At 46.5% G+C, this 26,581-nt stretch overlaps 1 protein-coding gene across 3 annotated transcripts in view; it reads right to left on the bottom strand.

The window, feature by feature from the left end:
* The window catches only part of NFRKB (nuclear factor related to kappaB binding protein), a 40,204-nt gene that overhangs the window by 3,861 nt on the left and 9,762 nt on the right, over positions 1–26,581 (bottom strand). For 2 of the 3 annotated variants that reach the window (XM_045783748.2, XM_045783746.2), the window contains 22 exons: positions 22,126–22,253; positions 21,249–21,423; positions 20,564–20,701; positions 19,851–19,924; positions 19,021–19,105; positions 18,431–18,611; positions 18,070–18,178; positions 17,726–17,852; positions 17,416–17,481; positions 13,457–13,536; positions 13,297–13,343; positions 11,156–11,216; positions 10,568–10,742; positions 9,586–9,692; positions 9,048–9,171; positions 8,780–8,859; positions 8,444–8,664; positions 8,050–8,320; positions 7,260–7,472; positions 3,856–4,623; positions 946–1,052; positions 14–149 (listed from right to left, as the gene is read on the bottom strand). In XM_045783748.2, coding sequence (XP_045639704.1) covers positions 14–149; positions 946–1,052; positions 3,856–4,623; positions 7,260–7,472; positions 8,050–8,320; positions 8,444–8,664; positions 8,780–8,859; positions 9,048–9,171; positions 9,586–9,692; positions 10,568–10,742; positions 11,156–11,216; positions 13,297–13,343; positions 13,457–13,536; positions 17,416–17,481; positions 17,726–17,852; positions 18,070–18,178; positions 18,431–18,611; positions 19,021–19,105; positions 19,851–19,924; positions 20,564–20,701; positions 21,249–21,423; positions 22,126–22,253 — 3,473 coding nt within the window. The remainder of the gene's footprint in view (positions 1–13; positions 150–945; positions 1,053–3,855; positions 4,624–7,259; positions 7,473–8,049; positions 8,321–8,443; positions 8,665–8,779; positions 8,860–9,047; positions 9,172–9,585; positions 9,693–10,567; positions 10,743–11,155; positions 11,217–13,296; positions 13,344–13,456; positions 13,537–17,415; positions 17,482–17,725; positions 17,853–18,069; positions 18,179–18,430; positions 18,612–19,020; positions 19,106–19,850; positions 19,925–20,563; positions 20,702–21,248; positions 21,424–22,125; positions 22,254–26,581) is intronic. The other variant, XM_045783749.2, reaches the window with a different exon arrangement.

The raw sequence follows: 26,581 nt of genomic DNA, 5'->3' as shown, positions 1-26,581 counted from the left end.
CCCGGGCCCTCACCTGCGTGGCCTGGCCTTGCTGCTGAAGCTGCTGCAGCTGCTGGGCAGTGAGGAAGCTCACAGGCTTATTGCCGGCAATGAGCTTAGTGCCCGCCGGCATGGTGGTGAGGATGATATTGCGGCCCAACCCGCTGAGGCTGTGGAGGGAAAGCAGGAGTGAGGCGTCATGACAGGCGGGGTGTTCTCTCTGGCCCAGAAGCAGGCCGTGTGCTTAAGGAAAACAAGGAGGTCGGGAGCCCAGCAAAAATTCCTGCGTTCTGGACTGAAATGGAAACCAGCTGGTGAGACCACCTTTCTCCCAGCTTCTAGGCTTCCCATAAAGCCCCAAGGCCCTGTGGATACAAAGGCTCTGACACCATACCCTGATCGGCAGAAATAACGGACAGGACTCCAGGGAAGTATGCGTTCCAGACAAGAAACTCTTCCCCAAAACAGCTGCCTTGAGATCATCTGACTGATTTCATCATGCCCCTTATCCCTGTTTAGGTCAGGACCACACAAAGCCTGGCTCCCAAGTAAGCCCTGGGAGCTTAACTATCCCAGCACAGGGCTCAAGGTCAAACTGAGGCCTTCCCTAACACCCCCACTGGAAATTGCCGTCTGAGCCACATCACCAGGCCACCCCGTCCCAGCACTTCCCCGTCTCCTTCCTTTTTTCTCCATAGCACGTGTCACCACCCTACATGGTATTTTACTCTATTATTTCTCTCTTCATCCTACAATGTAAGCTTGAAGACAGCATGGATTTTTGTCTTTTAATCATTGCTCTGTGTCCCCAGCACCTAAAAACAATACTAGGTGCTCAATAAATATTGTTGATGAGCACAACAAAGGAGAAATATCCAAGAAGACCCCCAGAAAAACTAGGTGCCTTTCCACTGGGTGGCAAGGAGCCACCTGGAAGCCCTGCCTGCCCGTCACTCTGGCACTTACTTGGCTCCAAGGTTGCCTTTGATGATGGGGGCTGTGACCACGCTTTTACCCTTCATCGGCTGGCTAATAACAGACAGTGGAACTGTGATCCGCGTAGGCAGCTTCCCCTAAAGAGAAAAAGAAATCAGGCTTACGGGAGAGGAGGGAAGGAGAACCACCAAGTGTCACCTATTGGGCCACCCAACCGAGGAGCAAGCACTCAGATGCCCTCGTTTCCTATACCCGGCAGCAGCCCAATATTTCTGGGGGGTGGGCCCAGGCTGCCCTCCTAAAACTGCCGACAGGCTGTAGTAAGCGCTCACATACTATATCTGGGTCTCATCTGACCTGTTAACCATCCTCCTTACGCTCCCAAAAGGAGCAACAGAATATATAACCACTACCATCAGGATAAACACATGTACTGAGCTGCAAGGGAAAGCGCCGTGCTCACTTAAGCAGGGTAAGAGTCTGAGCTCCTTAGAGGGTAGGGACTTCATCATCTGTGTACCTCCCGATACTTGGCACACAACAACTATGTGAAGGAAGTGTGACGAAGGACAGAGGCACTCAGGAGTTAATCAAGGGCACGATCCTGCTTCCCTGGAACGCAGGCTCCCTGGCGGGGCGCAGACAGCCAGGCACGCTAGATTAGGAACAGGTCACATTTTCCAGGTGCTTTCCGTCTCTCCCAGAGAGATAAGAGAGGTTAAGGGACATTAATAATAAACTCAACCAAGTGAAAAGTCCAACCCCAAAGCCAGTAAGGCCCAAAAGGAACACAACAGAAGCTCAACAGGCCTAGAGTCTTTGGGATTTCAGGATGGCGAAGACTAGCTCACTGCATCACCTGTGTTCAGGCTGCCTGCTTTTTAACCCTTGTTTGGTAATAAAATTTATACACAGTAAAATCTTGTCAATCTGATTTTAAAAAATGATTCAAGAGGGGTGGTTGCTAGGATACTCAGAAACGGCATGGACACTTCCCAAGGGCAAGCTATTTCTCAAGAAGCCAGGCACTCAGGTGTGAAACTGTGTGTGTCATCGGTCCCCACACCAATCTCCAGTTGACTCACAATTTGTAGCCCATCAGAAAGCACTCAAAGATGCCAAAGGGCCACAGAATACCTTGAGATGGTGCCTCCAGGTGGATTTACTTAGGGTTCGTTTTCTTAAGAATGCCTCGGTTGCTTCCAACATTTCAGACCACCAGAACACCAGCTGGAATTGTCCCTTTGTGAACTAGCCTAACTAGCTGAGGAGACCAGGAAAACAATCACTGCTCCATGCTTCGTGCCCCTCACAGGCTCCCGGGTTGTACTTGTCTAGACTGTGGCAGGGGAGATGCCATGGGCTTACTACCTTTCCGTGTTAGGAGAAGGAGTCGAGAGAGACCAAAGTGAATCAAGTATGCGCTGTTCCCTTGCTTCCTTAATTTAACTTTTATGATACGAGAACCTCAATAAATATTTCCTTTTAAGCCAGACTATGTTTCAGGGTTTGTTGGCTGGTTGGTTTAACTAATGTCCTCCCTCCTTCCTCCACCACTCTGGCTTTTATCCAAATCAAAGAGGTTTTACTACATAGCTTGCTTAGAAAAGTAAAACTGTGTTTTATACTGTGCATACACACCCCACGCTACACAACAGTGCTCCTTACCCACAGGCTAAAGAGTAAAAACACATGTACACCCCGAAACACACCTATGTTGATATGGGAATTTGCTTTAAGATAAGTGTAGTATTTCAAGTTAGTGGGTAAGGAATAAACTAGACGACGATGTTGGAATAAAGTAAGAAATGTAAAATGACATCTCTACAACATGCCATTCACAAAAGATATTTCAAATGGATTGACTATACTTTTTCTAAAACCCTAAAAATACCTTATGAAAATGAAGGCTAATATCTTTATAATCCTGGAGTAAGAAAAGCACAAGACGCAAAACCCAGGAACCATGAAAGAAAATGTTGATAGATCTAATCCGATAAAATACCTGCAGAGCAAAGGCTCCATATGCAAGGTTAAAAAATGACAGACTGGAAGGAAGGATTTTCTACACATACCAAGAATTAACATCCAGAAGATATAAAGAGCCACCTCAAACAAGGTGAAAAAGCCAAATACCCCAGAAGAAAACTCGCAAAGATTTATTCGCCACTAGACAACACATGGCGAAATGGATGCCCAACTCCTCTAAAGATCAGGAAAATGAAACAGAAAAAGAACTCCCTTCACCAGTAACATCAAGTTAAAACACACACACAAATCCCGGGACACCCAGCATTGGTTAGGGCACGGGGGAGAGAGGAGAGCTGCTGAGGGGGGTGTAAGTGGTGTGATCTTTTTGGTTGCACGACTGGAGTTGACAAAGCTTTCAGTACGCATCCCTACCCCTTTCTAGCATCCTCCGCTCCAGAAGTACTATACACGTTCATTCTCTTTAACAGAACGGTTCAAGCACATCCCTTCTACAGATTACCACGTATCAGTCAATATCCACATAGGATCTAGAACAATGCCGAAGACATAGTTTTAAATAAATGAGGCAAATCACAGCACAGTATATGGATTTAAGGTCTCTCACAGGGATTTCTTTTTAAACCATGTGTACGACTGTATGATCATGCTCAGGAAAAGGACCAGAAGGATGAATGCCAAAATACCAGCAGTTATTAGCCCTCATGAAGGGAGAAGTAGAGGATGGTGAAAGAAATTTTGTCTTTTACTCTTATGTACTTCTGTACTGTTTTAATCCTTTATAAGAACGTAAACATACACTACTTCATAAATTTGTTTTGATTTTAACAAAAAAAGCCTATTAGTAAATAAGCCTGTTTGGGTCAAATGAGGCGATACAAACTGGGTATACTTTCCACTCCTAAAAAGCCAAGCTCCCTAAGAAGGGCTATTCTCCCCCATGTTACTCACAGCCTGGGACGTGGAAACCACCGTGGTACTGACAGGGACCTGCCGCACGGCAGAGGCTCCCGTCCCGATGCTGATGGGGGTGCTTGCGGCGCCGGAAGCCACAGCCACAGTCTTGGACACGGCAGCATTCATACTGGGCAAGGACACTGCTGAAGTATGGACAGTTCCAGACCCACTGGCCACTGAGGACCCTTGCTTGGCATGGGTCGCCACTGTGATGGTCTGGCCTGCTTTGGGGGGCATCACTCCCAGGCCCTGCACGATGCGGATCGTGGCAGCGGGTTTTGCTTCTGAAGAAGCCACTGTGTTTTTCCCCTTCTGGTCTGCCACACTCACACCGAGTGCTGGCATCAAGCGGAAAGCTGAACTTGAGGCTTCTGTTGGCTTGAGGTCAGGAGTCACTTTAACCACGGTGGTACCTGTCGGAGTGGATGAAGGAGCACTGGCTGAACTGGCCTTGGCAGGGCTCTCCGTGGCATGGACCGGATTGGAAGTGACGTGTAAGGTAGCAGAAATGCCTTTGCCTGCAGTGCCGCTTCCTGTCCCAAAGAGGTCCTGGGTCAATTTGACTGTGGTGACCTGAGACTTGGCCAATGTGGCCATCATGTCCGGAGTGATTCGCAGAACCGTCTGGCCTTTGGCATCTGTGGTGATCGAAGAGGGCGGCAGACGCAAGACATCCTTACCCTGGATACGGAAGTTAGTGGCTGTGAGCGGAATGCTGTTGCCCGTCTGGGGCTTCACACCGAGCTGCCCAGTGATGGCCACCTGGATGGGGAAGAAACAGCACTGACAAGGGGATCCACAGTGCTAAGCTGCCTGTGTAATGAGACAAACCTCCATTTCCTGGGGATGTGTATTTCAGACATTTTTCTAACTTTTTGTTTTGAGAACTGGTGAACATTTACAAAAGTACAGAACAGTGTATAATAAATCCACGTACCCAGCTTCAAAGGGATCACTTTGCCAATCTTGTTTTATCTGTCCTTCCTCACTTTTCTTTTTTGGGGGGGGGGGTGGACAGAGGAATTGGAATACTTTAAAGTAAACGACTATGTATCATTTTGCTTATCAATACTTCTGACATATTTCTAACCTAGAAAACCACTTTTTCAAGTAAAAAAAAAAAAAAAATCACCTACACACATTAGACCAGATAGGCTTAACAGATATATTTGGAACATCCCATCCCAAAACAGCAGAATACACATCTTTTTCAGTGCACACAGAATATTTTCCAAGATAGACCACGTGTTAGGCCACACACCCACATACACACAAAACCCCAACTACTAGTACCTAATAATCATCTACAAATAGTATCTAATAATACATATTTCCATTTTCCCAACTGTTTCAAAAAATGTCTTTTATTTACAGTTATGATGACCTTCAATTTCGAGAGCAGCAGAATGGCACTGGTGGTCCAGAGCGTGGGCTTTGCCCCAGACTTCCTGGATTCATACACCAACTCCTATCTAAGGCCAATGTCCCAGGTGCAACACCTAGAACTCTTCTAGCCTCAGGGACCGTCTCTCCGCTGCACCTGCCCCCTCTACTGGATGACTCCCATCAGAGTGCAAACACGCTTTAACATTTCTCAACCTACAAAGCAGCAGACCCTCATTTACTCCACATCCCCCTCCAGCCCCGGTCCTCTGCGCTCTTCAAAAACAGAATTGCTGAAAAACTGCCTACATTCCCTGTCTCTACTTCCTTGCCTTACATTCTCTTTTGAACCCATTCCCAAACAGCCACCAATCCTCTGGTGGCCAGTCAAGTGCACTCATTCCCCATAACCAACGAGTGATCAATTTTCAGCCTCACGTCACTCACATTTTCATACTCCTGATATGGGTGCTGACTTCATAAACACATTGTTCTCGATGTCTGAATTCCAGCATCTGCACCTCAGTGCTTTCTGGCTCAGGAAATGATCATAACCTACCTAATCACTCAAGCCCAAAGCTGTGGGACACACTCAACCTCCTTCTTTCAACAGACCCCACACTCCGCCCACTGGAGAATCACGTGAGCTCTACCGTCGGCCCTAGATCCAGAATCCCAGCCCCTCTCCGCACCTCCAGAGCGATGCACACGAGCGAGCACCACCTCCCCTAGACGGCCGCGACTACCTCCCACCGGTTTCCCTGAAGCCCGTCCTACGCAACAGCCAGGGAGCCCTTTAAATGTAAACCACATCAAGTCTTTCTGGCCTAGGACTTTCAATGGCTCCCCAGCACATTAAAATTAAAATCAAAGTCTGATGTGATTTAACCACAGCTAACCTCTCAAGCAACCCCGCCTTCCAACACTTGTACACTTGCTCACTAAGCTCACACACAATGGCTCTCCTGTCGTTCCTCGAGCATATGACGTGCAAACAACGGACTCACTGCACTTTCACTCGCTACGCCTACGCCGAGAATGCTTCATTGCCACAGAGTCAAAATATGGCGCACTGTCTAGCCTCACTTCATCCCTCCTCCGAATGCCAGCCCCTCCGCCCGCACAGACCGCCTTCGCTAAGACGGCACACTAGCGCCCTCTACCCGCCCCCATGTACTGCGCTCCTCAGCTCTTACTACACCCGTCCCTGAAGCAGCTGTCTGCCCCCCGCTCGATGAGAAGACCAGCTCCACAAACGCAAGGATTCGGTCTGCAGAAAACACCACTACATCCCCAATACTCTGGACGGTGCCTGGCACAAAAAAAGCACTCGATAAATATTTGTTCAATGAAAACAATGACATTATTTTACCATTAGATGATCCCCTTTCTTCATGTATAAAATACAGATAACAAAAGCTCCCACCCCATGGTGTTAGGAGGATTAAATTACACAGTACCCATAAAAGCACAGTGCAGGCACATGAAAAGCACATCTATCACTGCTACTGTGCCTAACAATTCTTTGGGTTGTGATTTTTTTTTTTAAGATTTTATTTTTACATGATCTCTGCACCCAGCATGGGACTCGAACTCACAACCCTTAGATCAAGAGTCACACGCTCCACTGACTGAGCCAGCCAGGCGCCCCAGTTTACCAATTCTTCAAAATTCAATTATCATCCTTGCATGTTCACAACCAGGAAAGTACAATGTATCCTACTGTTAGCAGAGGTAAGCAAAAACGCCAACAAAGTATATAATGTTATACCGCAAGATTTTCATTAAATAAATTCATGAAACACCTATTCCAAACCCAGAAACTACTGAACACTAAACTACGTGGAAAAGAAACAGAAGAGATCTTCGGCACCTATGAAGCCTGTACCACCATTGGTGGGAACTCACCCTTGAAAACCTGTGAACTAAGGATCAAAGATTACAAACCATTCAGATCTCCGACTGTCCTTTGCTTTAGGACAAAGGCATTGAATCACCCAGAGATTTCCACCAACCTGCTTGATGATGTTCTGTCCTGTGACATTCTGAATGACAGCAGCCGTGGAAGCGCTCGGAGCAGAGCTCCCGGGAGAACTCGTGGCTGGCTTGCTCGCGGGGCTGGCTGTGGCAGGGAGACTTGTCATCGTCAGCCCCGTCTGCCCGGGCCCTGGACGCTGCACAGTGGCCGCCGTGGTCTGGGCTTTGACTGGAACGGTGGCCATTACTGTCTAGTTCAAGTGTGAGGCCGAGAGCTTGATTAGACACCGAGATCAGCCCAGCACACCAAGACGTCTCCAGCATGCCACCACCCAGAAGTGTCCCTCTAAGAGTACTTGTACTCTGCCAGTGCTTAAGGCTCCCTATGCTCCTAAGTGGACACGGTAAAGTTCTTCTGTGTGGAACATCTTAATTTTCAGAAAGCTTTCACACTGAACGTTCCATTTTATTTCTACACAATGAGAACAAATTTTATACCCCTTTTACAGTAAAGGAAACTGAGGCAGGAGGTAAGACTCTTCTCTAAAATCACCCAACTAGTTAGTGGCCTGGCTAAGATGAGAGGCACCATGGAAGGATTTAGAATCACGTCCCACCTCCACGAGGGTCCTGACATTACAATCCTGGGTAAATAACTAAACTTCTCAGAAGTTCTGATTCCCAACATGTAAAATACAACTTATTAGTCACACCTACTCAGCTGTGAACCTTAAACGAGCTGCTGTGTCAGGCTCCTCAGTCCCTCCCCAGCCTGCCCGCTGGAGTCAACAGACCACATCGGGGTCCAGGCTCGCTGTTCCTGTTTACCTGGGGCACGACTTTGGTCTGCGGAGCAGTGGCTGGAGCGCGAATCTGTGGTCCCGCCGGCATCTGGGGCAGTGTCTGTGTCGGCCCCGTGGACTGCTGAGGCACAGTGGGAAGGCCAGGCTGGGCCACCACCCGCACCTGGGGCAGTCCAGCTGAGCCAGAGTGGCTCACGACGCGGGCGGTGGCCTGAGAATTTGGTGGAGTCTGGCTGGAAGCCGGGGAGAGCATCGTTCCTAGCTGTGGCATCGTTGGCGAAGACACCAGAAGAACACTACAAGGAAATGGGGAAATGGGGGCGGGAGGGGGGGAACACGACAAAAGCCGAACAATTTAAGCCACACATCCAAAAGGCCTTTAGAGGGAGAAAGCTGGAGAAAAAAACGGAGGAGCTTACCCTGAGCTAGATTTCGCTGGTTCTGGGACAGTAGTAGGGCCACTTTTGTTCACTGATGACACAGGGGGAGGGGAGATCGGAGTGGCAGGCAAAGCTGGAGTGGTGGGGGTGACAGGTGTGACCGGGGTGGGAGGCATGCTGGAGTCACTGAGGCTCATCTGGCTCTGCTCCGAGGGGCCACTGCTGAGAACCTTCAGTGAACTCTCCTTGCTACCGGATTTCTACAAGCAGAAGAGAAATCCGGGGGCAGTTTAACAAAAGTCACCACGGAATGGCAGGACACTGTGGCCACCAACCGCGACGCCACCCAGGCAGCTGCTCTCAGAAGTCACTTACCACCTTGGACGGTGGCTTGGGTTTTTGCTGAAGGGCCTTCCTGGCTTTAGCTGCGGCTGCTTGTGCCTGGTGAATCCGCTCTGTGAACGAGAGTGGTAAGCCTCAGCAGAGCTTCCCCTCGGCACAGGAAGGACGGCGGGGCATTAAGAGCCGAGCCCTGGCTGGTGGCCTCACCAGCGGGCCAGGTCCTGCCCGAACGTCACTGAAAAGCATAACGGCACTGCGGCAAGAAGTCAGCAGCATCCCTAGCGCTCGGGGCCTCACGCACCGAACTCCTCCTCACTCCGGTCTCGATGCAGGTAGATCCACAGCTTCCGCCCGATGTCGTATTTCACACACGGGTCTTTCTCATAATGCAGCCGATCCAGTGCTCCGCTCACTACTGTGTTCACCTGAGAACCACGGCAAAGGGGAAAAGGGACGCGTCAGCCTCAGACACCAGGTAAAAATCGCGGGGTAGAAGTCACAGCCGATAAGCAGATCCGATCTCGGCGTGGTGGCCATGCTGCCAATGGCTCACTGTATCACTTGGCAAAACAAGACACACTCTAAGATTCCTGAGAGGCTGAGCTGTGCCCTGAAGGAGCTGGGGAACTAAGAAGCTGCAGAAGCTGAAGGAAAGTGCAGAATCAAAACTGTGCTCCACTGACTATAGGGTCTTAGGTCATCATTGTTCCCATTTCTTAGGATCTCCTCCTTTCCTCTTCTTCATTCAGTTAAAAAAAAAATACGACATTTTATGCTTCCTTTAAGTTTTCTTAAATCCATTCTGGAACAAAACAAACACGATCTCTTTTCCAACCTACCTGGGTGCTGGTGACATCTGGGGCGAGAAACTGGGAGTCCTTGAGCAGTTCACAGATCTCTGCCCGGGTACCTTCCCCGTTAGGCAGCCGGGCCGCAGCATCTCGAACTGATGGCATCAGAAAACGGAAAATGCAAGTCAAGCACGGCTGCCACTGAGACGGACTGTCCCTCTAACCTGCTCTAGTGGGGAGCAGCTTGCGGAGGCGGGGTCTCTCTGCCGTAGTCACGCTCAGTATTTATCATCTGTTATGAAAGTAATAAGTGGGCAGTGTCCTATACTCTTCACACTTTCAGCCAAGACTGAGGTCTTGGGTGGGGAAAAAATTTCCACAGTTGGCTGAAATTTAGCATTTCCTTCAATTATGAGCAAAGGTACTAAATCTTCTCCTGGCAGTGACATGATTAGAAATCAGCTGTTTTCATATCACATCACAGTATCATTCCCAGGCATCACTATTTGGAAATTACAGGAGATGTAAGACCCGCTGCCGGGGGTTGTCATCTAGGATCGTGATAGAAACATATGTATTTCTACATCATAAATTTAACATTTTGATAAATATTTTAATAGGAATGGTTTCTTTACTAACTATGCATTTCATTTAATGCATTTCAAGACCAAATCCTGAGATGGAGTTTGCAGGATTCACCAGACTACCAAAGAGCTTCATGGCACAAAAAAAGGTTAAAAACCTCATCTTTAAAACAGTCAGTCTGGAGAAAGCAAATTCCCACACTTAAGCTCACTATTTAGCTGGCCCGTGAAAAATCCCTACATGAAAACAAATGTGAGCCCAGACTTCAGGGAAGAAACACCAATTCCTGGCATCAATCTCTGGGGGACAGAAATCCCCCTTCATGTCCCAAACTCCAAGGCCTCCTAAAACCACATCTGACCCTCAAAGCCCTCCGGGGGGTCAGTGGGGGAGACATCTGATTAGAGAAAGAAGGGATCCCTGACCAGAGACAAATGACACATACCAAGAGACAGGATGGTGACATAGGCCGGCCGGTCAGAGCGCAGCAGGGAGTGCTCCCGAGCCTTGTTGAGGGAGGTCTCCTTGTCAAAAACACCCTTCACAGGCCCCACTACAGACTCGAACCCATGCATGCGAAAGGTGAACGCCTTATGGGGTTGGCTGTATCTGTAACGCTCCTACCAAGAGAAAAGAGACAAGGCTCCTAAGTCACAATTAGAGGGGTTCTAACACTCTCATACAATAAGGGGTCGACCTGAAGAGACTAAAACAAGGAAACAGTGCTGCACTAGGAATACTGAGCCAAACAGAGTGGGAAAAGGATGATCTCCAAAGAGATCACTAGCAAAGGGACAGAGAGATAAATATAGATGTATTCTGCTCTCTGGAAGGAAAGCCCACCAAAACATTTCTCATTCCCTTTCCTCACACCAATTCCACCCCCAGCAAACAATCTCAACCAACAGAACAGCTAAGGTTAAGGGTGTGAGTTTCCTCTAAGAACATGGACTCAAGGAGTGTCAGGCTCAGAGCTTTCTCTGCCAGGCTCCATAGATGAAGAAATTTTCACTGGGTGCTAGTGATCCCTTACCTGCTCCTGAAAAACTCGTTTCTCCTCCCCTGTGCTGGGCCGTACCACATAGTCAGTTCTTCTGGAACATAAAGAATTTTGTATCCATCACCCCTTCTCCAGTACCCAGAACCAGTCCTTTGCACCATGAAAAAAATGTCCCTTCATTAGTACTCTGTTCCTGCAAAGGTCAAAAGTTCACTTTCCAGATCTTACCAAGTAACTCCTGTAATTCCAAAAATTACTCGAGTCTTCGAAATCAGGAAGTTACTAGGTAGGTGAGAAAGAGGCTGACGTTTTTACCTATTTTCAGTACTGTTGCTAAGTAAACCTCATCTAATGGCAACAAAAAAACTCAGCCTTAGAGGAACAGATGACTTCAAATTTGTAACACGACAAGTATGGTTTTTCTGCTCCCAAGAAAAACTGAGCTCTACACCCCTGTTACGTAAAACAACAGTTCTGCCATATTCAGGCTGGCCCTCACGCTGGTGCTCAGGAACCTAAAGAATGACACCAGAGCATCAAAGCAATAAAATACTCAGAAATTAATTTAACCAAGAGGTGAAAAGATCTGTACACTGAAAGCTACAAGAATCTGATTGAAGAAACTGAAAACACACACAAACACACACACACAAATAAATGAAAAGCTTGCCTATGTTCATGGATTGGAAAAATACTGTTAAAATGTCCGTTATTACTGGGGCACCCAGGTGGCACGGTCGGTTAAGAATCCGACTCTTGGTTTTGGCTCAGATCACGATCTCAGGATCATGAGACAGAGCTCTGCGTCGGCCTCTGCACTCAGCAGGGAATCTGCTTGGGACTTTCTCTTCCTCTCCCCCTCCCACTGCTCTTCTCTAAATCAATCAGTCTTAAAAAAAAAAAAAAAAAAAGTCCAATTACCTCAAATCACCTATAAATTCAATGTAATCTCTATCAAAAGCCCAATACCATTTTTCACAGAAAGGGAAAAAACAACCCTAAGTTATATGGAACCACCAACAAGTGCAAATAGCCACCGCAGTCCTGGGAAGCATCACACTTGCTGATTTCAAACTTTATTACAAAGTTGTAATAGTCAAAATAGTACAGCATGTGGCATAAAAACAGACACATAAGCCAATGGAACAGAATCAAAAGATCAGAAATAAACCATCGTGTATATGATCCATATTTGACAATGGAGCCAAGAATACTCAATAAGGAAAGGATAGTCTCTTCAATAAATGGTGCTGGGAAAACTGGATATCCACATGGCAAAGAATGAATTTGGACCTCTATCCTACACCGCTCACAAAAATTAACTCAAAGTGGATTAAAGACTTAAACATAACCCCTAAAACTGTAAAACTCCTAGAAGAAAACATATGAAAGAGGCTCCTAGACACTGGTCTAAGTAACAGTTTTTTAAGACATGACACTAAAACACAAACAATAAAAGCAAAAATAAACAAGTGAGACTATTCCAAACAAAATCTCCTGCACAGCAAAGGAAAAAAACAAAATGAAAAAGCAACCTACCAAATGGGAGGAAATATTTGCAAATCATACAGCAAAACCACAAGGAGATCTCATCTCACATGTGTTAGAATAGCTATTACCAAAAAGTTAAGAAATAACAAGCATTAGGAAGGATGCAGAGAAAAGACAAGCACTGTGCACTGCTGGTAGGAATGGAAATTGCTTCAAGCATATGGACACTCCTCAAAAAATGAGATAAAAAAAAAATTAGAACTATCATGATTCAGTAATCCTACTTCTGGAAGGAAGTACTTCCAGGAAGGAAATGAAATAAATCACTATCTTGAAAAGATACATGCACCTTTATGTTCACTGCAGCATTACTTTACAATAGCTGCAACACAGAAACCACCTAACTGCCCATCCGCGGATGATCAGGCAAAGAAAATGTGGTATATAATAATCCGTAAGACAGAATAGTATGCAGTCATTTAAAAAAAGGAAATCCTACTATTTGCAACGGATGGAAGTGTATTCCCCTTCGCGGGTATGTTAAAGCAGGAGAGAATCAGGGGACACCGAGAACCCTAAGTTCACTACGACTCTCACATACTAAGAATGGTCAGCAGAACCACAGCAGTACCTTAAACTATAATTTCACGGACCACTACCCACCATTCAAGTATTATACTCACACCCGAGGAACAGGTGTTGTGGCATCTGAGCTGTCTTCATTTTCTTGCTGGAGAAAAAAGAAAACATTAACAGGTAAATAGACTAAAGAAATTTGGCTAATTTAAGGACTCTGGAAATCCAATAAGAAAAATCTGGTTATTCATTCTGTAAAAACCGTACCTTACAGAAAGCCTGGTCTTTGGTTTCTAGCCACAGCTGGAAGAGTGCAGCTAATTCCTTTTCATTATCTTGGGACTGGCCTATCAGGAAAACAAAAAGGCAAATAAGAACAATAGTAAGAATAATACTAATAAAACAATCTAAGGTATACTCAGAATCCCACTTTCTCCTTACTTGCTATATCTATGCCAGAGAGAGAACCCATCATCAGGACCTACAGAGCAATGGTCCTTTGCACATACTATCCCCTCAGCCTGTATCGCCTTCCATTCACTGTCTGCCGGGACCAACACTTCCAGCTGTTTCCTGAGTAAATCACTCCTTCCTCAGGTATTCGCTGAGCAGCCACCGTGTGCCAAGCACCGCATGCTAGGCAGGGTTATTCAGCGAACTCAGTCTCTGTTCTCATGGAGTTTATAGTCAAGTGAGAGAGGAATACACATTAATAAAATCTCAAAGTGGTAGGTATCACAAAGGATTTCATGGAAGCTTACTCTAGGGAAGTTTTCCTATCCTTGGGGGGGGTCAAAAAAGGCTTCTTCTCATTGTGGTGCAACAGAGGCATTCTACCAACTGGCACAGTAATAAGAAGGCCCTCAGGCAGGAGAAAAGTGACCCCCTTGACCTGCCTAGAGAGATGAGCACCTCCCTCTGTGCCCTCCTCCCCTATTACTTTGGGCTCCTATGGAAGCACCCATCACATGACAGTCCCTATGTCTCCTGCCCAGACTAGAAGCCACAGAGACCACCAGCACTTGGGTCTGCTTATGGGAAGAATGCAGCCCCTCAGGGCCTACCCTTCTCCAAGGCAGCTGAGATGACACTTCTGAGGACTCTTACGTGCTCTCCCTAGTCAGGCACAGTCCCACCATCCCTGGAAAGTGCTGAACTTTCTTATCCTGGGAAGATTTCTCTAGTGCTCTACCTTCTAGAATTGCTCCTTCATAGTCCATTTCCCTACAGCCTAATCCTCCTCTCAGCACTCCCTCCACATCTTGATTTGGTGTAAAGTCTGCTTCTCTGCAGTCCTTCTACCTTGGGGCATACTGGCTACCTATTCTCTCACAGCCACGTCCCTCGGAGCAGAGTTCCTCCTTCCATCCCATCACGGATGCCAGACTATCTCTCCCAACTCTTCTGGAAAATCGAAATAAAACAAAGGTCTGGTCCCTAAGACTCTTACCATCATCCATCCACCTGTTCCACCCTGTCCCCTGCTTCTCACAGCTACTCACCTAGTCATTTCTCACGGAGCACTGGCTCACCTGGCCCCTTACCGGTCCACTTCGTACCACCACACTGGGCAATTGGCACGACCAGACACAGAGCATGGCCAATATCCAAGCTCCTTGGTTCTGTCCTCATGACCTTCTCCCTCCATTCCACCCCAGCCACTCACTCCTTCCGTCACCACTGGACTCTGTCATTACCTCAAACCACTCCATCCTCCACATGCCTAACCCAGTGTCCCTCAGCCCCGGCTACATCCACAGAATCCTCACCTGGGAACTTTGAAAAATACAACCCACCAGCCTACTCCTGGGTGTCCACCACATTCCCCCCCCCCCCCCCCAGTGAGAACAGGGCTACCTCCTGCCGACCACGGCCAATCCCTTCCCCTCTTTTTTTTTTTTTTAAGATTTTATTTATTTATTTGACAGAGAGAGACAGCCAGCGAGAGAGGGAACACAAGCAGGGGGAGTGGGAGAGGAAGAAGCAAGCTCCTAGCAGAGGAGCCTGATGTGGGGCTCGATCCCAGAACGCCGGGATCACGCCCTGAGCCGAAGGCAGATGCGTAACAACTGCGCCACCCAGGCACCCCCAATCCCTTTCCCTCTTCTCAGGGGTTTCCATCATGGTGAATTCTCCCTTCTCCCCTGTATGTTCAATCTCCTTCTCTCCACCATACTCTTTACATCAACACTTAGGCTCACTTAGAATTTTTCTCATTGAAAAAAACGCCTCTCTTGGCCACAAGTCCCCCTTACTATCAACCCCTCCCCTGCTAAACCTCTAGAAAGATGTTTAGATTCACGGTCTCTTTAACGAGAGGTACGAAGGTCAATGTTTAACTTGCTACAGGGGAGGGGGCCCTGACTGGTAGCATCTGCAGATTTCCAAGGGGTACATTAATTACGGGTCAGCAAACTGGCCACCCGTCTTATCTGGTCCACAAGCTTAAAACCCATATTATCTGGTCCTGTAATGTCTGCCACCCCGGGTGTAAGTCCCCCTCCAGGCTGACTTCAAGCAACCAGCCTGACAGAGTCAGAAAGAGCGACACGGTCAGCAATCATGGGTTGCCTTCAGCTCCCCGCTGTCCTTGATGCCCGTCATCCTGATAAGGAATCACTCTTAAGGAAATTCACCAGTTCTTCCATGTCCTCAAGTCCATGGGCTTTATCTTACTGAACCTTTTAGGATGATCAAGGCTAATGACCACTCCCCACTTCCTGACTGTGTCCTTCCCTGGCTTCCAAGATTCAGCTACTTCATGGTTCCCTCCCAGGTCCGTAGTCGCTTCCGTATACGCTCTCCTACTCAGCCTGCTCTGCCTTGGAGCTTCTCAAGGCTTAGTCTAGGCCCTCATTTCTCCTCCCTTCACGCTTCCTCCCTATGCCTTTGGCGCTGATTACTGTAGATACGCCAACAACTCCCTGCGCCGTAACTCTCCCATCTGGATTCTAAAACCACACACCCTACTGCCTACTCAACATCGACACTTAAATACCTCGAAGGCAGCTCACACTCAGCATGTCCAAAACTAAACTCAAGATCTCCACCTTCCCCGAGGCGCGATGTCCCCCACAGCTGCCTACAATGAATGGCATCCTCACCACGAGGCACAGGTCTAGCAGAAGTGATGCTTGACAGCACTCTCCCTTTACTCCCCACAGCCAGTCATAGCCCAGTCCTGTGGCTTTTACCACCTGCAGCTTTCTCAAATCTGTCCGTTCTCTCTCCTCGGGTCCAGATTATCATCATCGCTATGCAGGCCTGTGTGAACTTTTCGGATCGAATCTCCCCCCGCATCGCTGACCCATACTGCTTCCTCCACATGGAATGCTCTTCCCCTCAGTCGCCTTGCTCCTTCCTAGTCACCATTAGCATCTCTGCTGAAATGTTCCTTCCTCAGGAAGGTCCTCCCGACTCTGCAGAATACACCGACACCTCATCATCAACTTCCATCCTTTCCGGCACTTTCCCCTTACAGAATGTGTATGTTATTTCGTGTGAATGAATATGACTCCAGCACCTAACACAATGCCTGACACCTAAAAGCCAAATAAACATTATAAGGAGTAAATGAATCTACTATCTTCACAACCGTCTCTCCATCTCTCCCTTCACAGACCACTCAAGGCGGTAAAGGGAAAGGTTAGTAAATTTCAGTAGGAAATCAACATGGAATTTTCCTCTTATCACCATCATTGGTAACAGTCACTGAACTGCTTCAGGTGCAAGACACTAAAACTTAGTAAGAGGGACTTCATAGATTCAAAAAAAAAAAAAAAGTATCCTGCTCCTTGGAAATAGTGTATTCACGGCTGTCTGATATCCTGTTGCATGTTATCCTCAATAGCAAAGCCTACTGTTAGGAATGAAAAATCATTACACTATTACGGGTTAATCTAAAAGCACAGGCACAATTAATACGACTATGGGTCCCACTGTAAAATACCTCTATGGATTTAAATCCAGCCGGCACCAAAGTGCATCGTCTTAGAAGGGCTGTCCCGCCCCAGCTTGGGGGAGCCAAAATCCAGTGGAGGGGTGAAACTTAGACCCTGAGATACCAAAGGGGTCACGAAGGATTCTTTTACTGAGCAAAATAAGGCTTAATATGGCTGTTCTCAACATCCTACTGGGCGGTACGGACTGGAAAGCAAAAGCAGCTGAGCGGGGGATGTGGGAGGATGAAAATCCACCGCGATGAGTGGGCAGTATGAACTACTCACCAAGCAATTTCCACTGCTGGGTTTTCTCTTTGAATTCAACAAACGGAGAGAAACTGGAAGGTACGGCTGCAAGAAATGGGATCACATGAACAAGCCGCACAGGTCGGAAAAAGTGCGAAACTCCGAATAATTGCGATTCCTGGGCTCCGAGTGAACTTTTGAATGTTTCATAATGGATCAGGACAGACCCCCAAGGCACAGCATTAGGTGAAACCATAGGGGATTTAACCAGGAATGCTGCAGTTTACCAGGAAAATGAATTAAATAAAGGTGGGGGGGATACGTGACCCTAAGGAAAAAAGTACCTTACCACGACTTTCCCCAGCAAGATACTGCAGGGCTGGTAACACTAATTCTGCCCAGTTGGGGGCTGCAGAGAACCAGCTATTGAGGGAGCTGGCTGGAGAGGACTGCCAATCCAAAACCCGTTCCTCCAGCTAAGGGAAAAGAAAAGGCAGAAGCCAGTCAGAGTTCTATCCCACACCAGCAATCCCGCAGATGCGCCAGAGCAAGCTAGGGTGTAACGCCAAGTCACAAAGCAAGTCAGCTGCAGAGCTCTGAGAGGAACCCAGAATTCTTCTCCAGCTGTAGACTGTTAAAGCGTTCTACAATTTGAAAACTCTGATGTACATCTGACTTTTCCAAAACTCTTACCATAGGAAGGCTAGCCTGCCCCTCTAGCAGCAAGATCTCTAATAGAAGAGAGAAGAAACTGGAAGATATTTCATTGATTCCAAGGCAAGGCTTGAGGTCTTCAAGAGGCCTAATGAAGGAAAAAATATGTAGGAACAATCGAAGAGACCAAGAATACATCCCCAGATGGTTTAGGCCCTCCAAACCCTCTAACAGTCATACAGAAGTTCAATAAAGGACTACACGATACACGGTCCCTAGCAGGTCCTCCGGGACTCTAGTCCTGCAGATTCAACACGCATGGGTCCTTCCACACACCAGTGCTGGCCACACCCTAGGTGAACCTTTCACCCTTGAGCAGGAATCTCGGTTGCTCACTTACTCCTCCTTGACAGCAGGTATAGCCAGCGGAGAAGGGGCCTGGGAGAGAGATGGGATCCCGTCAGCACTGCTCAAGGGTTCAGCCAAGTCCTCTGCCTCTGACTTGATCAGTTTTATTTTCTTCTTCTTCCTCTCCTCTTTTTCCTTAACCTTTTTTTTAAGGACAGCCAAGTCATATAAGGCTAGGAAGAAAAGGCAACACAAATCACAGAACTGCATTTTCTACAACAGAAGTGAGGGTCTTATCTGCATGTTATTTTCCGAACACCCACCAGTAGAAGAAAGAAAAATCTTAATAAGACATTTAGCTCTTTTTTCTTTTTGTTGTTTTTTTTCATCTTTTTTTTTTTTCCCTACCAAACCCAGTGAGAGATCTTACAGGTTAATTTTAACACCTATTAAGGAGCCAAAGATCTGTTGTATTGATTTTATATTCATTTTCCACCTATAAATCCGTAAGAGGCAATAGCTAAACAAAGGTTCTCAGCAAGAAGGAAGTTGTGGTCTCATTTATTTTTGCCACACGTACACAGGGTCACGTAACGTAACACAACAGTCAGATGATGACCACCTATAGAGAACACCATTTACCTGCTAGTGAGCCCTTCCTGCCAGCATTTACTCGAGTCATGATGTCATTGAGAGTCAGGTCCCCTGTCAAAAGGTCCGGATGATCCTGGATGTGATATTCAGAGATTTGTTATAGAGACCCCAACAAGAAGCTAAAACTGTTCGTGATTTTGCCAATTTACCTAGATACAATCAGATGTTGGGTGCACTTGAAGAAATCATGTTGAATTAAAAACATATGGAGATAAAAACTACTCCCCTTCATAACGGGGCAAAGAACGCACTTCCAACCTTTCTATTATACGGCATGTAGTTTATATAAAGCTCTTTTGCATCCCTTATCTTAGTGCTCTTCAAACAATCTTGTGAAGTATCACTATATTTTATAGTGTGAAAGTGGGGTTCAGAGAAGGTAAGGCATTTGCTGATTTCCAGTGTGGGATGCTTCCTACCTCACCACCTGCCTTTTCTTCCTCCTCTCTGCTCTCTGGCTTGGCTGCACTGGCATTACCTTGATTCCGTAGAGTAACAGAGAGTAAAAAGTGGGAAGAGCACAGGATCTGAGTCCTGACTTCCTAGCTATAGCCAGGCCAAGGACAAGCTCAACCTCTCCGAACACAGGTAAATAATGATCCATGTACCAGTCTTGCTGTAAAGATTAAATCAGACACTATGTGAAGCATTTGTCTTCCTCTCACACCTCTGGTGTTAACTAGCCGCTACGGTGGCTCCTGTCCCCCAACAATGGTAGAAAAGGAAGCATAAATGATATGGTGACTACCTTCATCTCCCAAAAGCCAATCCAAAGATACGAGACTGAAAACCACTATGACCACCCCACCCAATCTTACTGGTTGATGTTTCCGCTTCTCATGGTGCTTCTTTAACATTATCTTCAGGTCACTGTCCCCCAGTTCTATTTTATCTGAGAGAAAATGAACCAAACCACATGGACTAGGTCATTTACTAACACGATGCTCCAATTCAAGTCTTTCTGGTCACTTGTGATACTCAAAAGTCACATGTTTCTCTGAGTGTCCCTTCTGATTCCCATGCACTACAAGCACACATAGTCTTGAAATAGTCACAGGATCAACTCTCCAGCTTTTCTCCACATTGGTCAGTAACAATGACGTCAGTTAGTTAGCTGCTCCTAAAACACCTCAAAAATTCTTAACCGTTTCAATTCCTATTCTGATTAAAAGTTCTTCTCTAATTTCACAAACATTCTAAGAAACTGCTATGGCTCTGATTACCTCTCCTGTTCTATTACTGAACTGTCCCTAAATACTGCTATTCTAAGCATCTTCTTTCTTTAGCCCAAAATACCAGCTGATCAGCTCCTAAGGAAAAGCTTCAAAACGAAGGAAGGAAGGAAGGAAGGCAGGCCTACCTACTTGTAAAAAAGTGGAATCGTACAGAAACTTCTCCCCATCTCCTACTTCTAAGGAACACTGCTTCGATTCCCTGGCAGGTAAGAATCCAGCGCCCACCTCCCTGTAAGGGAGTTCTCAGATCTACATCCTGATCTCCCAAAACATCCGCAGCATCACTCGGTTCTCACCTGCGGTTTTCATATCCGTGGTTGAAAGCGTGGGCACCACCCTCAGGGGCACCGCAGGGCTAGGAGAACGCGCTGGAGAGCTCGGAAGCCATGAGCTGAGATCTTCAAAAGAAAATTTTTCTTGTAAATCCAACGTGGCTGTGGACTCCAATAGGGGAGATTGGGTAAGTGGCCATTTGGGTTCAACAAGGCTAAGCCAACAACATGGAGGCCAGGGTTCCACCATTCCTTTCTGACCCTCCTCCAGACGAACTGGAGCACACTTAGGTCATTTAAACGGCTCTTCCAGGAAGAGAGACTTCAACAGAGTGATGGGGTCGCATTGCAGCAGGCCAACAGTCACTACTACTCTCCTGTAAGGGGAAAAGCAGTTCTCTCAAGTGGCACAATAGGACCAGACAGGCCTACTGTGGAGAGCCCTGCCACGCAGGGACTCATCTCATCTAAACTCAAATGCCACTTAAGCATCAAGGGTACAAAAGGTATGCAGTCACACCCCACCTAACAGGAATGTCTCAGAGCCCAGACACCAGGAGTTCTGAGTCCCATCATCCACCCCCTGAGAGAGACAACTGGGAAAGCTTCTTTCCTGGGAGATAAATGGCTACCACTGGCTCCAACTGAACAATAAGCTGCTGGTGTAAATCCAACATCCCGGCTACCCCAAGCGCCCACAGACACTCACCCTCCTCATCAGATGACAGGTCTGTGTCACCACATTCCTCCTTCACTTCCCTCAAGACCTTCAAGTAGCGCTGCTGGGTCCGCCACTCCCGCTCCTCAGGGGTACGGGATGGTGAAGGGCGTTTCTGGCGGAAGGGAAGGGCCGGGCCGCTCCGCCGGGCCATCTCCAGGAGGTCCTAGGAAGAGATCAGATGGGGATACATGTCACCATCCAAAGTTTGTTCTGGTGCATTCCTCAAGTCTACATTTTCTTCTCTGTATTGTTTAACAAGCTCGATTCCTCCCTACAGATCAGAGATGCATGTAGGAGAATATGTCCAAGTAAGAAGAGCGTCTATAGATGACCACATGGCAAAACATCTTAAATCTCACTGGCAAACTGCTCCCTTAAGAATGAATACTTATTATACGGGACACCCAACTATTTCCATAGCCGGGCTTAAGAGCCACTTAGAGCCACAACGACTGTGTCTCAAAGATTACCACACAGGTCCAGATCCCGGGGCCATGAAGCCTGGTGCGCCAGTCATCCATCGGGACAGCTGGAGGCCTGTGCGCTCTCGCACATCATCTGGAGGCAACCTGCTTCTCCTTAACGACCCACGATGGATCTCAAAGCCATCTGCTGACCCCGCTAAATACTGAAGCTGTATTTCATCAGTTCTAAGAGATACTTTTCATGTTTTCACATCTCCGAAATCAGGCTACATCTTAAAATGAGTAAGAAAGGATGACAGAGCCTAACTGTGTCGTGGCTTCATTGGTAACACTCTCCTCTTAGTGCTACCTCTGCTATTTGGTACCCGCACCACTTGTTGAAGTCAAGAGATCTGTGCGTTCACGTCCACATCTCACGTGCCGTCCCCAGCACTACTTACGCTCCGGGAGGCCAGGATCTGCTTCAGCAGCCTGTGGAAGTACTGCTGCTGGGACGTGAGGTAGCGCTTGTACTGGGACTTGAAGCACAACTGCCGGTACTTGACCACCTCCGGGTTAAAGTGTCCATCTTAAGAGAACAGAGGCACAACTGCGTGTATATATATTTATATTTATGTATTTATAGGTCAACAAATATTTACTATGTGCTTAAAATCTGGTATACTCTGTATTAAACTGAAAGACAGTACAGGAGAGAAAAACGACAATCTTTGTGTATATGGAGCCTACGGTCCAGTGGAAGGCAGAAAATAAACAGGTAAACAGATCCTCTTTTTAAGGACTATAGGAAATTAATGTGAAGCAACTGTAGAGATTAAGGAGAGGTATATTCAGGAAAGGGATCACTAAAGAATAAAACATAAAATGAAGCCTGATTAAAGCAATTATGGCAAAATGTTAACAACTGATAAATACTGGTAAAAGATACAGACGTTTGTTATACTACTTCCCAACTTTTCTGTATGTTTGAAAATTTTCACAACAGAAAACTAGGAGGAAAATCAATGGGAATTTAAAAATAAGAAGTACAAATGGGGAAAAGGCAGGAGGGACGGCCTGCGGTATATACAGCAGGATCTGAAGCAAGCAAGAACTCCGCACGCCCCAACCCTCGAGGAAACGTCTGTAGGACTAAGCAGAGTAGGCTGCAGCTGAGGGAGCGTGCGACGCCCTGGGAAGGCGAGGCAGAGTCCCAACCACACAGAAACCTGTAGGTCATGGGTGGAGCTGGATTTTATCCTAGATGCAAGGGAAATAATTTGACGGGTTTAAAGCAGGAGGAGGACATATCAGGGAGCAAGAGAGAAAGAAGGAAAACTCCTGCAGGGGGTCCAGGTGAGAGAGGATGGCAGCTTCCCTCCTCAGAATAAAAGCCTAAGTGCGAAAGATGGCCTAAAAGTGCCTTCATGATCTGTCCTCGGCTTACTCTGGCCTCATCTTCCAGCAGTCTCCTATTTGCTCGCTCTACCCCAGCCCCACTGGCCTCCATGCTGTAGGCTACATAGCCTACTCTCTCAAGGCCTTTGTACTTAAAAGTTCCCTCTACCTTCAAGGCTTCCTACTAACACCCAGTATTTTCACGGCTTCCTTTTCCTACCCTCATTAAGTCCCTGTCCTGATATCATCTCATCAGAGGAGCCTTGGCCAACTACCATGTCTAAAACGGCTCCTTCCCCATCATTCTAGTCCCATTACCCTCTCCTCATTCTTGGAAGTACTTAATGCCCGTAAGTATTTCCTTGTTCATCATCTGTTTTTCCCTATGAGAATGTAAGATCATTACCATATTTCCAGAACCTTGAAGAATGTCTGGCACATATTACCTGACTAGTAAGTAAAATAGTGGTTACATGAACAGAAGTAGAGAGACTTGAGATATATTTCTGAGGGAGAAAGATTAAACCAGCTGATAGTTTCAGATGCTGGGGAAGGATGGGGGCCATGGGGAGGTCAACTGAGCACGGTACCCTGATCACTGGACATGAGCAATTGACATCATTGCCTGAGATAAAAAGTTCGAAGGGAAGTCCGTTTTGGACATATTAGATTTGAGCAGATAGACCATGATGAAAACTGAGAGGAAAGATTGAAAAGCTAATCTTAGAAAGCTAAGCTAAACTCATTTAATCTTCATAACAGCCCCATAAAAGGAGCTACTAAATCCTCATTTTACAGATGAAGAAACTGAGGCACAGAGAAGTTAAATAACTTGTCCAAGGTCACACAGTTAGCACAAGGGGAAAGCAGGTTTGAACCCAGGGAGTCCAGCTCCGGAGTCCAAGGTCTTTCCCACCATCTGTGCTGCCTGCTGCAGGTCAATAGGAAATGTAACCTTCAAGAAACGGGCCCAGAGTTGAATGCGACTGATGCTGTTTGATATATAAAAATTAGTATCTTTTTTGCCTCTGCACTTCTTTGAAATTACGTTCCTTTGGTCTTTAGTTTCCCCCACTTTTTGAAAGCCATTAAATGCCGCACCTCTGTTAAAACAATATTTTATATGTATTAAAGAAGATATTACTGAAATTATTTATTATAATAAATCAAAATATCTTATTAAAATTAACTACCTTTATCATTCTTAACCCAACTACTGGAATATTTTAACTTGAACACATAGTTCGTGTAATTAATAGTTCCTTTTTTTTCTTTTTTAAGATGTAGTTATTTGGGAGAAGGAGAGCAGGGCAGGGAGAAGGGCAGAGAGGGAAGGAAAGAAGCAGACTCCCCGCCGCTGAGCAGAAAGCCAATGCAGGGCTCAATCTTACGACCCTGAGATCACAACCTGAGCCAAAATCAAGAGTCAGACGCTAACCAACTGGGCCACCCAGGTGCCCCGGCTCATGTAACATTCTACTGGCCAGTGCTGGGCTAGTTATTAGTGAGGAAAGGACAGAGAAGTACCAGATGAAGAGGATAAGTGGACAGGGGCCAGGTCACACAGAACCTTGTAGGCAGTGAATTTTATTTCAAGTGAAGGCAACTGCTAAATATTGTGAGAAGTGAGGTTTTAAGAAGCTCCCTCTGTGAGCAGTGTGGAGGTGGCTGCTCAAGCCAGGCCAGGCAAGAGTCAGCAGTGAAGAGACAGTGAGTGAAAGCAGGCAAGTACAGAAGTAAGAACAGTGCCTCAATGGCAGTAACACAGACAGGAACAATGAGTGCCAAGAGGGGTTAGCAAAGAAAGAGGGTTGCGGGGCGGGTAGGGTGTCAAAGACATGGGAGGAGATCCAGGCCAGGGAAGAGTCACTGATGAAAAGTGGAGGGAAGTCTCAAGATGAAGAAAGTGGTCACGACAGAAGGTGCTGGGCTCTACAGGGGTGCCTGGCTAACTCAGTCAGTAGAGCATGCAACTCTTGATCTCAGGGTCATGAGTTCGAGCCCCATGTTGGGTGTAGAGCTTGCTAAAAATAAATAAATAAATAAAAATAAAAAAGACTGCAGATGCTGTACACAGACCAAGTAGAGAACTAAAAAGCATCTGCTGGGGGCAGCCAGGTGGCTCAGTCAGTTAAGTGTTCAACTCTGGATTTCAGCTCAAATCACGATCTCGAGGTCGTGGGATTGAGCCCCACGATGGGCTCTGCACTCAGCAGGCAGTCTGCTTGAGATTCTCCCTCTCCCTCTGCCCCTCTCCCCGCATGTGCTTTCACTCTCTCTCAAATAAATAAATCTTTAAAAAATAAAAATAAAAAATAAATAAAAAGCACTGCTCACTAAAGAGACATGGAGCAGGAAAAATGCTCACTGCAACAACTGGTGAGATGTGAATGTGGACTATAAGATAACAGCACGTCTATGTTACATCCTATATTCACACAGGGAATTTAAATACAGAAGAATTCCGTATTTACAGTATCTCTGAACTTATCATTTGTGGTTATGTAAGAAAATGTTCTTTTTTTTTTTTAAGATTTTATTTATTTGAGAGAGAGCACACAGAGGGTGAGGGAGAAGCAGGCTCCCCACTGAGCAGGGAGCCCAACACAGGGCTCCATCCCAGGACCCCGGGATCACGACCTGAGCCGAAGGCAGACGCTTAACCAACTGAGCCACCCAGGCGCCCCGAGAGAATGTTCTTATTCTTCAGAGATTAATGTGGAAAATGTAGGCGTGCAGTGTCTGCAATCCTCTCAAATGCAAAAAAATGACAGTAATAATACGTACAGTAACAATGAGAGTGGAGTGTGGCAAACTGTTAATGTTAATAGTTGGTGGACCTGGTGAAGAGTACAGCTGACCCTTGAACAACACGAGTTTAAACCAGGTGGGCCAACTTATATGTGGATTTTTTGCAGTACATACTGTACATGTACTTTCCTTATGATTTTCTCATTAGCATTTTCTTTAATCTAGCTGACTTCATTATAAAAAACACAGTATGTAAAGTATGTGTTAATCGACTACTGTAAGTAAGACTTCCAGTCAATACTAGGCTACTAGTTAAGTTTTGGGGGAGTCAAAAGTTATACGTGGATTTGTGACTGAGTCGGAAGCAGGCACCCCTCAAACCTGCGGTGTTCAAGGGTCAACTGTATATGGGTGTCTGTTATAAAGTCTTAGGACCTTTCTGTAGCTTTGAAATTTAAAAGTAAAAAAAAAGGTGAAGGAAAAAAGAGGTCACTGGCGGCATTAGTAAGAGCACTCTCTGTGAGGTAATAAGGGAAGAGCCACAAGGGAGGAGGGGCAGAATGACTGAAAGGGACAGCTGTGGATGTCTTTCAACAAATTTGGAGATAAAAAGGCAAATGATGATGGACAACAGAGGGGAGAGACGGTGAAGGACTTTTTTTTAGTGTGAGACCCCTGAACGCATCCACAGGCTGAAGCAGAGCAAGTGGAGTGACAGCGAAACAGAGCGAATACACAGGACAGAAGGGATGGTTAACTGAGGAAAAG

Source organism: Ursus americanus, chromosome 16, assembly GCF_024610735.1.
Source record: "Ursus americanus isolate L20-20 chromosome 16, mUrsAme1.1.p, whole genome shotgun sequence".
NCBI lineage: Eukaryota > Metazoa > Chordata > Mammalia > Carnivora > Ursidae > Ursus > Ursus americanus.
This window is presented reverse-complemented; position numbering and strand designations above follow the sequence as displayed.